At 39.4% G+C, this 15,386-nt stretch overlaps 1 protein-coding gene across 1 annotated transcript in view; it reads right to left on the bottom strand.

Moving 5' to 3' along the window:
• LOC310648218 (DNA topoisomerase 2-beta-like) overlaps window positions 1-15,386 on the bottom strand; it is a gene marked incomplete at both ends in the record, with an annotated part of 347,379 nt that overhangs the window by 278,401 nt on the left and 53,592 nt on the right. Inside the window, 15 exon segments of the mRNA XM_083375966.1 lie at window positions 714-839; window positions 936-1,093; window positions 1,434-1,572; window positions 2,037-2,174; window positions 2,308-2,348; window positions 2,351-2,408; window positions 2,568-2,633; window positions 2,639-2,737; window positions 2,819-3,031; window positions 3,597-3,694; window positions 3,974-4,119; window positions 7,449-7,512; window positions 10,280-10,370; window positions 10,649-10,722; window positions 10,725-10,815. Coding sequence (XP_083232092.1) covers window positions 714-839; window positions 936-1,093; window positions 1,434-1,572; window positions 2,037-2,174; window positions 2,308-2,348; window positions 2,351-2,408; window positions 2,568-2,633; window positions 2,639-2,737; window positions 2,819-3,031; window positions 3,597-3,694; window positions 3,974-4,119; window positions 7,449-7,512; window positions 10,280-10,370; window positions 10,649-10,722; window positions 10,725-10,815 — 1,602 coding nt within the window.

The raw sequence follows: 15,386 nt of genomic DNA, 5'->3' as shown, positions 1-15,386 counted from the left end.
CTACCAGGCCTCCCAGGGTCTCCCCCATCCACTGTGGCACCCCATGCTCCACTTAACAATCCATGCAATCACTAAGCAGCCACAACAGGGAGAGCCAGGATTGTGATAGTTAAGTGAGGCATTCACATGGGCACCTTGCTGAATGACAGCAATGACTTATGACCATAATTCCAGGGTCAATTGTGGTTGTAAGTAGAGGACTAACTATTGATTCTATTTTCATTCTACAATTCACGTAGAATGGAATGAACATTACAATTTTAAGTACTTTACCTTTATGTAGGCCCAGAACTCAAGCAACATATACAAAATTATTTTTTTAAATAAAATATATAATATGAATAATAAAAATACAGCAAGTATAATTGAAATATATCAGAAAACTGTAATAGCAGAACACCCTAAATAAATCACCTATTAAAAATATTTAAAAATTGCAGAAACTCCTTAAGAATTATTGGAAAACTTTTCTGCCCAAAATCAATCATTTTAAAAAATAAATAAATGGAAAGTTGTTTATGCTGTTTATTTTAATAAATAAAAACAATATGAATGTCACAAAGGAACAAAGTAGACAGATTGCCCGAAAAGAGGTCAGCAAACTAAACAAAGTCTGAACAGATAAGCAAATCAGAAGTACACAAAGCAATAGAAAGAATATCAGAAAGGAAAGGATTCTTGGATGGATATTTAATTTTAAAACTTAAACTGACCTGATCAGTCATAATCATAATTTTGCCATATCTTAATGTTTTCAGAGACTCTGGATGTTCATAACTTTTCTTATATTGTAGACCAACTATTTTTATAATGTTATTAATTTCTGCATTTTCCATAATCTGTGTAGAAATGTAAAATTGAAACAAGCCACTTTAGTAAGTACATGTATGTACATTAGCTATGCCCTGGATAATTTTTTAAATGGCTTGTCTTACCTGTTTATGAGATGCCTCACGAACATTAAGAATTTTTCCCCTGAGTGGAAATACCCCATATCTATCTCTTCCAATAACACTCAAACCAGAGACAGCTAAAGATTTAGCAGAATCTCCCTCAGTTAAAATTAATGTACAGTCCAAGGAATGTTTGCCACCTGCAAAATTATGAAAAGAGGAACCAAAAAGCAAAGAAAGAGCACTGAAACAATCTTTAGCCCAAACCTTAATTCTTAGATAATAGCACGTTAAGAAAAAAACAGTTTATTAAAAATACAGATACACATACTTGACATGAATCTTTTTAAATAGTACATTCCTTTACCATGATGTAACTATGTACCATGTGAATTCACCTATGCTGAAAAATACACATTTTAAGCATGTTCAACTTTGCAAGAATATTTTCCTGAAGTATATGCATGTTTGTAGTCACTGATTAGTGACTTTGGAAAGATGTATTTATAAGAAGTATCCTGAATGACTGTTAGCTCTTACCAGCATCATTAGCATCATCAAGTTTTGGAATGCCTTTAATTTTACTATGTTTCACTGATGAACATTTTTTGTTCAGCTGTATCTGTGCCTTGAATTTCACCCAGTTCAGTATACTTTCTACAATGCTGCAGTTAGAGGCCTATAAAAATTGAATTCACAGTCACATTTAAAAATAGCAGAGAGATTTTTACATTAAAAATAACCAAATGTACCAAAGCACTAAAATCCACTTTTTTCTTAGAATATATCACAGAAATATGTCAGTCTATTCTTTACACATCTTAATATTTCCTTATTTTCATTCTCATAATTTGTTAACAAACCACACAGTATATTATACAGTAGTACTCGAGCAGCCACAATGTCTAAGAAGTGAATTGCATGTTATATCCTCAAGGCTAGATAACATTTTACAGGACAGTTAATAAATATCAGTATTTATTAATTAAATACTAAAAATTTAAAATATCAGAACATTACTCTTGTATTACTTTTCAGTTTCTGAAATGTAAACTCCAACATGGATTTCACTTTCCTTAAAGAAATTGACCCTTTTACTTTCTTCAAATGATTATGGTTATGAAATAAATATGCAATACTTACTGCTTTAAAAAACTTTTCTGATAACTGACATTTGGACCCAAAACTTTTAGGCTGGAGTGTCATGTTCTCTTTTGTTTGAGAATCAAAAGAAGGGTTTTCAATGAGACAATTAATAAAAACCCATATGTGGTTCTTTACCTGTTCAATATATATATATATATATATATATATATATATATACACAAACAAATGAAAATCAGAAAACAAAGATACTGAAATAATGAACCAATTTTTTGTGTGGAATAATTTTAAAACATGAAGATCAACTTGCCTGGAATGGTTTTACTGAAACACCAGCTTTGTTCTTTTTTTAACCACCTCTATCAATTTTCCAACAATTTGATCTACCACATAATCGACATGCCTACCTCCCTTAAGGTGAAAAAATAAAGTAAGTTTCTGTCATTGCATTTTATGTTTTTATGGATATAAAACTATTTATAAAGATAAAAGTCAAAAGCACATTAATTTCATGTCAAACATTATGCTGTGTATTATTTTAACCACTCTGAAGTATGCAAAATAACTCACCTTTGTGGTAGCAATACTGTTCACAAAACTAATTTGCTGGAATCCCTTCTCACTTAAAGTAAGACATCCCAGCGTTCATTAGCAAGTTCATGAATAACTTTTAGAGCAAGTCCAGTTTCATCTAACTTGTCCTTTACATAAAGGTCAACGTAACTACGAAAGCCATTCACCTAGGATTTAAGAAAAATAATCACATTCTGTTTCAAACACATATAATTCCCATTATATAAATATTTTACTAAAGCTCTTACAGGTAGTTTCTTTCCATTAAGCATAACTTTGACTCCTTTACATGCTCCTGCCAAATCATAAACTCTTCTCATCATAAGGGCTACTATATCTTTATCAAGCTTTTCCATCTTAAACTTAGAAAGATCTGGTTGGAATGTCACACACGTATAGTCATCTCCTTCAAAATGTTTAATCTTAGGGTCTGAAGTCTTCATCATATTATTCATCCATGTCTTTATTTAAAACAAAAAATAAAGAACAACCATATGCATTAATAGAAAATTGTCCTGTCCTCTGAGAAAAAAAACACAGCTGTAAAGAAATGTTTTTCATTCAGTCAGATTTAATTAGATGTTTCTTTTTTCATTTAGTTTCTATATAAACTAAAACATTAAGGGTATGTTGAAGAATATATTTTAATTATTTTATATTTTTCTTTTAAAAAACTAATCCACATGTTCACATTATGTGTAATCATTAATGCACTAAATACAGTACAATGTGACTATTTCCCACATCATCACTAAATTAATTTATGAAATACTGACTGGATACTGAATAAACTGGAAAAAATAATTCAGGCTTCTGAACAAAAGTATTTTTGGTACATTCTCCATTAAGACTAAAAGAACAGACCTGTGCTTCTACAATTACATGTATTTGGATAAATTCTATTTTCCTGTTTTTTTAATAAGAGAAATACCCTTATGATCTGAACTTATATACTGTTCCATCATCTCTTTAAAAAAAATAACCACATAAGAGGTATGTTAAGAAAGCAAAGAGAAACAATCATACCTGTTTAAAACTATGTTTGTATTCCTTGCAAGCAGTCTCAACTGTAAACTTTGTACTGAATATATTACAAAGTTTTGCACCATAGCCATTACGACCACCTGAAAAGGTAAGGAACATTTAGAAAAGTATACTTCTCAAAAAGTTACTGCTTACACTGACTCTTCCCCATTGACACAAACCATGCATCAGCAAATGTTATATTGTGTTTTAACAAACAACTACCGTAGCACTTTTGGAATTTGCATCAGGAATGTGAAGTTAAATCTTCCACTTGGTTCCACTTACAAAACTTCCATGAATTAAAACAAGAAATACCATGAAATTGCTATTACTACTTGAAAATAATCATATAGGTTATGCTGAACAAAGTGTATTACCTGTAACTTTTTTTTCATCATCATCATAATTACTGGATGTTAACAGCTGTCCAAAAATTAAGGCAGGAACATACATCTTTTCCACTTTATGTTCCACAACAGGAATACCTTTTCCATTATTCCAAATACTTACAATATTTGACTCACTGGAAGTGAAAATAATAAACATTTTTTTTATTTTAATTCCATTTTTATCCCGCCCTTCTCCGAAGACTCAGGGCGGCTTACAAGCTTAGCAGTAGCCTTCATTCTATGTATATGCCTGCTTATTAGGGCTTTCATACACCCCCCCCCCAAGCGGCATTATTACAAAGTCAGCTTAATTGCCCCCAACAATCTGGGTCCTCATTTTACCTACCTCGGAAGGATGGAAGGCTGAGTCAACCTTGAGCCTGGTGGGATGCGAACCTGCACTAATTGCAGGCAGCTGGTGTTATGTACTTTTCAACAATGTAAGCCAAATGATAGTCTATCATACATTAATTAAAAGTATGGAGTAGGAGTTTTCTGTGTTCCAGAGATCCCCTAGAATTCTTCATATTAAAAGTTCCTCAGTAAGATGAGTAACAACATTTCACAAATTCACAAGCTACCCGATTATCAGTGAGTCACTGCAGCTACCATCCTGTGCCAGTGGTTCTCAACCTGTGGTCTGCGGACCCCTGGGGGTCCACGAAGGCTTGAAGAAATGTTATGATTTAAATCTTGAGTTATGTCTTGGTGGTCCGTGGCCATGGTCCGTTGCCACCAAAGATATTTAAAGGGGGTCTGTGGTGAAGAAAAGATTGAGAACCACTGTCCTGTCCTGTGTTAGAGTAATTAAGATAAACAAGGCAAACACCACAAACAATGTTAGCATTGGTAGAGCACCACAAAGTGCACCAATAACTTTTCTACAATGCAACATGGGGGACGAACTGGTATATGACACCCTACCAATAGCCTCACTGTCCATCACAGAAAATGATGTTATTGATAGTGCACAACAGTGTGCATCAATATGTTTTCTTCAATGCTGAGATAAGTAGTGGTTGCAGTTGCAATTTTCAAATTAGAATCTTGCCTGTATTTTAGAGTATATTTTAGTTAAAACAATATGTTGGTTACAAGCCTTGCCACTACCCTTGTGTTCTACAACAACACACAATCTTATTCAATGTAGTGGGATTCCAAAACATGAGAACTGAGAACACGTTGTAGGTAGAAAATTTGAAAAATGGGAATTTAAAACATATTTAATGTGCATTAATGCCCATGATAAAATGTTCAAATAATTTGCAGGTGCAAGTCTCTCTATTGTCTCTGTGATTGGGAAATCTTTGTCATACAGCTGGGCTTGTTTTGTATCATTGTACTGCACATTAATGTACTCTTATGTGCAGTGTTTAAATCCTGTGCTTATAGACGTCACTCTAATATTTTTCTTGGTTTGCCAGACAACAAATAGTCATTCATGTGAACAGATCAAAAGCATAAAGGACAGAAGGACTTTCTAGATTGCTAATCTGAAGCCTCAAATGTACAATCAAATTTATTACACATCTAAAAATATAATAGACATTTTACCAGAATCTCAGAAGAATGACTGTAAACCACTTCATATATTTAGGATTTGGGACTTACCTCAACTGAAGCATACAACCTTTTTTGGTGTGCAACTCACACTCCTCATGGGACAATGGGCTACAGGAGTCATTCAAGTCACAATTCTGGGCCCATTCTTAAATGGTTTTTTTCCCCAGTTGAGGGAGTTTGGGGAATGACAGTATTTTCCCTCCTAGAGGTATTGCATCCACATTACAACCCTTATTTTGACATTATTGTAGTCAAATTTCACCAGGGCAATGTTACGATGTTTCAAGAAGGGTCAAATTAAATCCTGGGGTGCAGCTTTATAGATCAGGTATTGCTCTCCTTTATCTAAAAATCTGCATCTCCTCTTATATAATAACTTCTATGAAAATCTTATTCATAATAAAGAACACTGCCACAAAGTTAAAAGACCTATGCTAGAAAATATATGAATTAGAAGCCAGAATATTTAAGAGCATAAAGTTGAACAAGAGGAAAATGATATTGGGAATTAATATCACTGAACCTTCAGTGCAGCAGAAATTTTATTGTAGCTTCCCCAGATCTGTGCTTTGCAATAAACCTATCTCTGAGCTCTGCAGGCAGTTCCTTTGACCTCATTGCTTTTGCTCTGCTACAGTATGCATTGTCAGCTGTGAGGCCATCTATAGAGATGTGTATGTGTTTCCAAATCATGTCCAAGCAATTTAATTTACTAAAGGTGGACACCAATCAAGATGTAGAAACATGTCAGCAACATCAAGAGAAATGGGAGGCACCTGAACTAAATTTCACATGTTGCAAAGGGTCTGAATACTTATGCCAATGTGATATTTCAGTATTTTTTTCTTTTTAATACATTTACAGACATTTATAAAATTATGTTTTCACTTTGTCATTATGGGGTACTGAGTGTAGATTAATGAGAAAAAAATGAATTTCAACAATGGTAGAATCAGGCTGCAGCATAACAAAACTGACAAAAGTGAAGGGGGTCTGAATACTTTCTGAATGCACTGTACATTCAGAAATGTCATATGACAACTTTTACAATTTAAACAAGCAAATAAAAACTATCTTGAACAGATATTCAAATTAAATTTCTTCATTGAAGTATCGTTATATATTCAATTCATATTATTTTATAATGAACTAAATGCTTCCTGCCATTTTAATATTTAATACAAATAAGCGTTTTAACACTCCTGTCCCCAAATTAACGCTTACAATGAAATATAGATTTAAAAAGAAATTAAAGATACCACAGTGCAGGAGTTTCGTTCTTTCATTCTTAGACAGTCAAAAAACATTATTTAAAATATTCCTGTCTTACTGTTTATCATGCTATGCATCTTCAGTGGTATAGCACCAGACAACCCCATGACCTGTTGGACAACCTTTGAGAGAAAGGTAGTAAGAGTTGGATGTGACCAGAATGAACATTAAATTTTAGAATGACCATATTTTTACACCAATGCTGGACGGTCCCATGATCATCTAAGAAGAGTATATATCATAAATATAAAAAAAATTGTAGTGGCAAATGAACTTCAATAATAAGTTAATATTTATTTATCTAAACAGATAAACAGAATGACCATGGATGGGCAAAAAAGCAACAGGAGCTACTTTCCAACTATCTGCCTACTTCCCCATTGACTTTGCTTGTGGGAAACTAGTGGGGAGTGTAGGAAATCACAATCATGTGACTGTGGGGATGCTTTAATGGCCACAACTTTACAAATAAAACTGTTATGCATATAAGCTACCAAATTTAGGTACCTTGATTCAAAAGTTGTTGCAGTATATTGCACTGTTTCAGCTAACTTGAGGGTACAAGCAGATAAACACAATGAGAAATTTAGTTGTATATAGATTACATAAATGAACAAACATTACTTACGGATCAATTGATATTTTGATATATGTCATATTCTTATCTCTTTGCTTATTGTCAGCTGCATTTACTAGAAATAAATAAGCATTCATTAGTGGCAATAACTTCTATTAAACATTTAAAAAAATTCAAATAGGCTAAATGCTGTACTTTTATATTTTGGTAGATACAACAAATCTGAGCAACTGTGCAAGTTGAAGCTCCAGGCTACAGAGCTCAATTCAACTTTCCTATAGTATGATTTAGGATACCGTATTTTCCGGCGTATAAGACAACTTTTTAACCCATGAAAATCTTCTCAAAAGTTGGGGGGTCGTCTTATACGCCCAGTCGTCTTATACACCGGAAAATAGTACATAAATCAATCGAGCGTCCCCGTTCGTGCAAAGCAACTTCAAGCCTCCTTAGTCCAGTCCCCCCTCCAACGTGACCCTCCCTTCCCACCCCCAAGAGCCTCTAAGCCCCTTCTCCCCCTTGCAAACGCCAGACCCCGGGAGCGGCAGGAAGCCCCTCACCCTCACCCAAGCGGCATCTGAGCATAAGCAGAGCGCACCCTGCTACCTGCTATCTCTCCCGGCAGTTTTTTTCTACCCCTGCAGGAGCACCCTGGATAGAGGGGGCGGCATGTCGGGCCCGGCAGGCCTGACATTCAGCAGGGCCTCGAGGCCACTCACCGGCGATCCGGCAGACACCCGCATCCGGCCTCACAACCAGCCGCAGAAGCCCACGCCCGGCTTTCCTTCCCCCCACCCGCACCCGGCTACCGGTTCCTGGGCCCCGGCCCCAGCCGCGGCCCAGCTTGCCAGCGACCAGGCCGACGGACTCCCGGCCGCCAGACGCTGTGCTTTGGGAGACACTCCCCGGCGGGTTGGGGAGGGAGCACCCGCCCGCCGCCAGGCCGTTCCAGGAACTTCCGGGGACTTCTGGCGGGCCTGGCGCCCCTCTCGCCTGCAGACCACGCAGCGGCCCTCGCCAGCCGGCCTCGGCATGGCCTCCCCAAGCCCAGCTCTCCAGCGCGTCTTCCGAGCCTACCCGGCTGACTGCCTCCTGGGCGGGGCTTGGCTCCAGACGCGCGGCTGCTCCGTCTGCAAATGTGCTCTCAAATGGGTGGGTGGAAGGAAAAGCCCCTTTGGGCTTCAAAAGGGAGGCTTTGCACCATCTGTATCAGACAGGGCTGAATTGGGCTTGTGTCGGACACTTGGCAACTGGGATGTAAGTATTTTCCGGCGTATAAGACGAAAAATCTTGAAAATCTTCTCAAAAGTCGGGGGTCATCTTATACGCCGAGTCGTCTTATACGCCGGAAAATACGGTAGTTTTAGGATAGATTTACTCTGCCAGAAATAGATGTCAATGTTCTACCTTTATATTTTGTAATTCATTTTCTACCCTTTCTATATAAAAACGTACACTAAAAGGCACCTTGTATGTTATCTCTATGCCCATCTTTAAAGATGAAAAAAGCCAACAAGAACGTTCTTAAGTCATCTACTGTTCAGATAAAATATTTTATTCTTACAGGTTTCCTATACTTTTAACTTCTATCAGCTGAGACATTTCAACATCTATTTTTTCCTTTTATTGTATAATACAGAAAAATGTCAGATTTCTAAGTAAGATTCATTAGAAGTAAAGAAACCTGCTAGCAACAGTACATAGCAATGTAGTAATTCTGTCAATGAAACTGCAGCCTTGTGCAATGCCACTGTTACAGGAAAAAATCATAGTGAAGTAGGATAAAGAGAAAATGTACAGCTAGGAAACTATAAATTTCTGTGACTTAGTGAAAAACTAAAACTATTTTAGCAGAACACTTTTAATCTGCCAACATTCATAGGGCCATTTATTTTTACAGACGATGTTAACAGACATATTAATGTACAATCTTCTTGATTTGCAATACTTAGGAAAATTTGTTATAGCTGATTTTCAGGATATTGTAAATATAAGAATGTTAATTTGACTGTGAATCATGCTGATGTCCCCAGTGATTCAAATCAACCTGCTGAATATCTTTAAAAAGCATATGCTGATATTTGACATGAGATTGTAATGAGGAAATATGAAATAAGGATGTAAAACAAAGTTATGGTATGTTAATAGCAATCTTGATTAAGTTACTATTGAGCTAAATGACCACTGCAAAATTATCACTGATTGGTATAGCTTCTCACTTTTTACCCATGAGGATTTTTCATAGAAACTTTTCAAAAAATTCTTCTAGGTCACAGATAAATAATCTGGATGTGGGAAAATGTGTATACATTAGGAGTATTTTTTAATTTACACGACTAAATTCTACATGCTATAATCCTTTAAATACACAAAAGTCCTCAGCACTGGGTACTTTTACCATTCCAAACAAAATTCTCGGACTACATTATAATAAACTTTTGACTACTGTAGTTAACTGCATTAACAACAACTGAGGGACTGTGAAATGGGTGTAGCTGTCTTCTCCATCCCCTTTCACCATTAACAGTATATTGATATTATGTTTTGCATAACATTCTAAGGGAATTAAATTCACTTACAGTGATTTCAGTCCAAGCATCACATTTGAAATTTTACAAATGTTGCATTAGGTAAGAATTATTTCACTAGTTAGTGAGATATAATTGTAAACTACATTTTAATAATATTAGAGAGGAATAAATTCACAAATAATTCTGACAGGAAAGAACAGATGATGCCTTGGGGTGTTTTCATCTCTTTAACATGTTAATACGTTTACTATCAGCAACATTGTATCCACAAAATGGCAAAATATACCTTTATTCTTCCACTTCAAAAAAATTTCCAAATGCTCTTAATATATTATTGTTATAAACACTTACCAAGAATTTCATCAAATATTTTATATAAGCCAGGAACAAAAGTAACCTCTCTATAATTCATTCCTATATCTTCATCAAACACCCACATCAACTGTAAATAAAAAGTTTATTTTATGAATAAAAGTTTTATATATTATTTTAAAATACCTTAATAGACATACCTAGGTTTTTCTTAAAAAAACTATTCATTATATTTTTGTCATTTAATCAATCAATTTATCTTACCATTCACTCATCGGATGACTCTGTGCTGCTAACAAATGTTAAAAAATAGAAAAATGCAAACTGCCATTTAAGAACACCCAAGTACAAGCATTTCATGAATTCAAACAATATTAACTCCTCAGATAAAGAGGAAATGGAAATTACCTGAGTTAAAGGTTCTACTGAACCAATGTATGTATCAGGACGGATAAGAATATGCTCAAGTTGAGTCTTTTTTGATAAACTCTCTCAACAGACATCTTTTTTGAGTCATTTTTTTGTCCGTGTTCAGGTTCTTTTTTTGAAGCGTTGTTTTGAATGTCAAATAGTGTCTGAAATAAATCAACAAAAAATATTGTAAGTCGTAGTTTTGACTTACTCAGAAGCTTTGGAAAATACATTATTGGTATTGCAATAATTATAATCTAGAAATTAATCTACTCCCTCACAATATATATTTTTCATTTTTATCTTTCTCAGCCAATGGGCATCTCTGAAATTTGGAGAGGCAAGCAGATGTTGTTGAAAAATAACTATCATGAGGAAAGTCTTGTGCATTTAGGAAATAACTGCTAAGGTGAATGTGAAGACAGCGATGCTACTCCTTTCCACCTTTTTTAGCACTTGAAGAAGCTCTCTACCATGCCAGTTTACTCTTGTATAGCATATTTCTAAACAAAATATTCGACTGCACCTATTAATTTTCTTAGATGATATTGGGCCTACATGGGCTTACAGGTTCAGTGGATATAAAAAGGCTAAACACCCCTGTTAAAATGCAAGGTTTTTGTAATGTAAAAAAATCAGACCAAGACAAATCATTTCAGAATACTTTCCACCTTTAATATAACATATAAGCTGTACAATTACATTGAAAAACAAACTGAAACCTTTTAGGGGGAAAATAATAATAAATGTACAATAATGTGGTTGCATAAGCATGCACACCCTATTATAATTAGGGATGTGGCTGTAAATAATAATAATAATAATAATAATAATAATAATAATAATAATAATAATAATAATAATAATAATAATAAAGTTGGAAGGGACCTTGGAGGTCATCTAGTCCAACCCGCTGCTCAGGCAGGAAACCCTATACCATTACAGACAAATGGCTGTCCAGTCTCTTCTTAAAACCCCCCAGTGTTGGAGCATTCACCACCTCTGGAGGCAGGTTGTTCCACTGGTTAATTGTTCTAACTGTCAGGAAGTTTCTCCTTAGTTCGAGGTTGCTTCTCTCCATCCGTTGCTTCTTGTCCTGCCTTCAGGCACTTTGCAGAATAGCTTGACTTCCCCTTCTTTGTGGCAACCCCTGAGATATTGGAACACTACTATCATGTCACCCCTAGTCCTTCTTTTCATTAAACTAGACATACCCAATTCCAGCAACCATTCCTTATATGTTTTAGCCTCCAATCCCCTAATCATCTTTGTTGCTCTTCTCTGTACTCTTTCTAGAGTCTCAACATCTGTTTTACATCGTGGTGACCAAAACTGGATGCAGTATTCCAAGTGTGGCCTTACCAAGGCATTGTAAAGTGGTATTAATACTTCACGTGATCTTGATTCTATCGCTCTGTTAATGCAGCCTAGCACTGTGTTGGCTTTTTTGGCAGCTGCAGCACACTGCTGGCTCATATTTAAGTGATTGTCCACTAGGACTCCGAGATCCCTCTTACAGTTACTACTATTGAGCAAGGTACCACCTATACTATACCTGGGCATTTGGTTTTTCTTGCCTAAATGTAGAACCGTACTTTTTTCACCACTGAATTTCATTTTGTTAGATAGCGCCCAATGTTCAAGTCTGTTTGAATTGTCTCTTCACTAGGTGCAGGGTCTTCATAACCCCAAAATGTCCCGCTGCTTTTGCATTGCAACTCCTCTGTAAAATCCAGGTCCACTGGCTGGCTGGAACATATACTTTGGTGCCTTTCCATGCTAGCCCCTCCTTCACAGATAGATCATCTCTGGGCTGCTGGAAACACTCATCGCTTACTAGGGCATCATTTAAGGGTTGTTGTTGTGATTCAGGGTCAGCCTGTGGGTTCGGCAGTTGGGTCGGATGACTCAGAGGAGGAGGGGGGTGTTGAAGACCTTGCTGAGGGGGTTGAAGATCTTGCTGATGAGAGCCCTCAGCCAGGCCCCTCCCACGTGGTCACCACGGAGACCCAGCTGTGTGAGCCTGACAGCGTGGATGAAGATGACCCACAGCTGGCCCTGTTCAAGGACGCCCGACGCAGGAGGCAGTCAATTAGGAGTAAACAGAGGAAGGCAATGGGGCTCCTCGGAAGGAGGCAGAGAGAAGCCACGCCCTGAACTCTATATAAGGGGAATGTGTGGGAGGGCTGGTTTGCTAAAGGCAACCGCTTGGATAGTTCCTGTTTCTTAAAGCCCCTGTTTCTTGGTTCGTGTCTTGTTTGTTTTTGTAGCTATAAATTTGGCAGGCGTAATTCCAGCCTCTTGCCGTTTGTAAAGGGGTTGTCCCTGCCTTTTCTGCAGGGCCGGTAGCAGGCTGGTACAGAACAGTTTGCCTTCAGCCTCCCACCCCTTACTAATATTATGGAGCAGCTACGTGCTGAGAATGCCCAGCTCACCCAGCAACTCACTTTGCTGGCAGCTCAGGTGGCTCAACTGCAAGCTCAGGTTCATGCTGCACCCCCACGATCACCCCCACCCAGGAGAAAATGCCAAATTGCAGTGCCGGATAAATTTACTGGCAATTCAGAACTGTTTCCTGCTTTCCTGGGACAATGCCAGCTCTTTATCAGCGTGAGAGGAGCTGATTTCCCCACTGACCGGGATAAGGTGGGGTTTGTGTTAAGCCTTCTTTCGGGTGATGCAGCTCGTTGGGGCATGCCTCTGCTGGCTCAACCTAGCCCATTGTTGGACAACTTTGTGGGGTTTTGTGATCATATGCGTCTGATGTATGAGGACCCTATTAAGACGCAGACTGCTACTCGACGCATGAAAGCTCTGAGGCAGGGTCAACGCCCCCTACCGGGCTATATCAGCGATTTCCGGCTGCTTAGCCAGGATTCCGCCTGGAATGAGGCTGTGCTTGTGGATGCCTTCCAGGATGGATTGTCGGAGGAGATGTTGGATGAGCTGGCCCGTGTGGATATTCCCTCAGACCTGAATGGGCTGATCCATCTCTGCTTGCGGATCGATGCTCGGTTGCAGCAGCGAAGGAGTCGCCGTGCCACCCCACAGACCCCTGCAGCCCCTGTTGTGCGTGAGCCCCCAGTTCAAAGGGAGGAGCCAATGGAGCTGGGTGCCGCCAGGTCTCGTTTATCGGTGACTGAAATGAACAGACGACGATCGGGGGGGTTGTGTTTTTACTGTGGGGACCCTGGGCATTTGGCTGTTTTTTGCCCAAAGAAGCGACAGCGGGCATCAGTGACCGAGTCTGCCCCGAGAAAGTCCCCTACTTTTCTGTCGGGAAACGCCCCGAGCCCGATCTAGACGGTGTGATAGATCGGGCGTCCCACAACAACACTGAGCGACGTCTTTCCGATGCTGCCTGTGGACCTCCACGGCATCTGATATTGGAGGCACGTCTGATCCTTCCTGGCAAGCCAGAGGTGATTCCAGTCCATGCCTTAATTGACTCTGGGGCCACCACAAATTTTATGGACTCAGCATTTGTGGCCAAATGGGCTGTTCCCCAGTACCCGGTGGATCCGCCCATGTTAGTGGAGACTATCGATGGTCGAGTGCTCCTGTCTGGGCCAATTACGGCCGCCACGCAACCATTATGTATGGCCATCAGTTCCCATGTGGAGGCCATCCAGTTCTATATCACCTCAGATCTGCATTTCCCTGTGGTCTTGGGACTGGCGTGGCTCCGGGCGCATGACCCACAGATCTATTGGTCACAGAACTTGGTCACCTTCCCAAGCTTGCAGTGCGTGGACCACTCCCGCCATATCTGTGCCGGCCAGGTGGAGGGTTCCCCAGGGGTTTCCTTGCCTCCCGAACTGTCCGACTTTGCTGATGTGTTCAGCGAGACAGAGGCGGATCAATTACCCCCGCACAGGCCCTATGACTGCCCCATTGATTTAGTCCCTGATGCGCCTCTCCCAGTGGGGCGTTTGTACTCCATGTCGGACCCCGAGTTGGCTGCATTGCGGGACTTTCTGGAGAAGAATTTGGCTCGCGGTTTCATCCGGCCCTCGTCCTCGCCAGTGTCTGCACCCGTGCTCTTCGTCAAAAAGAAGTTGGGCGAATTGCGGCTTTGCTGCGATTATAGGAAACTCAACGCCATCACGGTGCGCAATCGTAACCCGCTGCCCCTCATCCCCGAACTCTTGGACCGACTCCGGGAGGCTAAGATCTTCACGAAACTGGACCTGCGTGGAGCTTACAACCTCGGCAGGCTTCGGCCGGGTGATGAATGGAAGACGGCGTTTGGTACTCGCTATGGACATTTTGAGTACACGGTGATGCCGTTTGGCCTGACCAACGCCCCCGCTGTGTTTCAGCATTTCATGAATGACATTTTCCGGGATTTGTTGGATCAGTTTGTCATGATCCACTTGGATGACATCCTGATCTACTCCCCGTCGCGTGAGGTGCACCATCAGCATCTCCATCAAGTCCTGCAGCGACTCCGAGAACATCGGCTGTTTGCCAAGTTGGAGAAGTGCCAGTTCTACCGGGTGACCATCGATTTCCTGGGTCACCGCATTTCTCCTGAGGGCATCGCCATGGAGCCGAGTAAGGTTGAGTCTTTGCAGAGTTGGCAACCCCCGCGTCGCGTGAAGGATGTTCAGCGACTTCTTGGGTTCGCCAACTATTACCGAACTTTCATCCCTGGGTTTGCTGCCTTGACAGCCCCCCTCACCCGGCTCCTGCAGAAGAAGACTCGGTTCCAGTGGAACGCTCCAGAACAACA

Source organism: Vipera ursinii (genome assembly GCF_947247035.1).
Source record: "Vipera ursinii genome assembly, chromosome: W".
Taxonomy (NCBI): domain Eukaryota; kingdom Metazoa; phylum Chordata; class Lepidosauria; order Squamata; family Viperidae; genus Vipera; species Vipera ursinii.
This window is presented reverse-complemented; position numbering and strand designations above follow the sequence as displayed.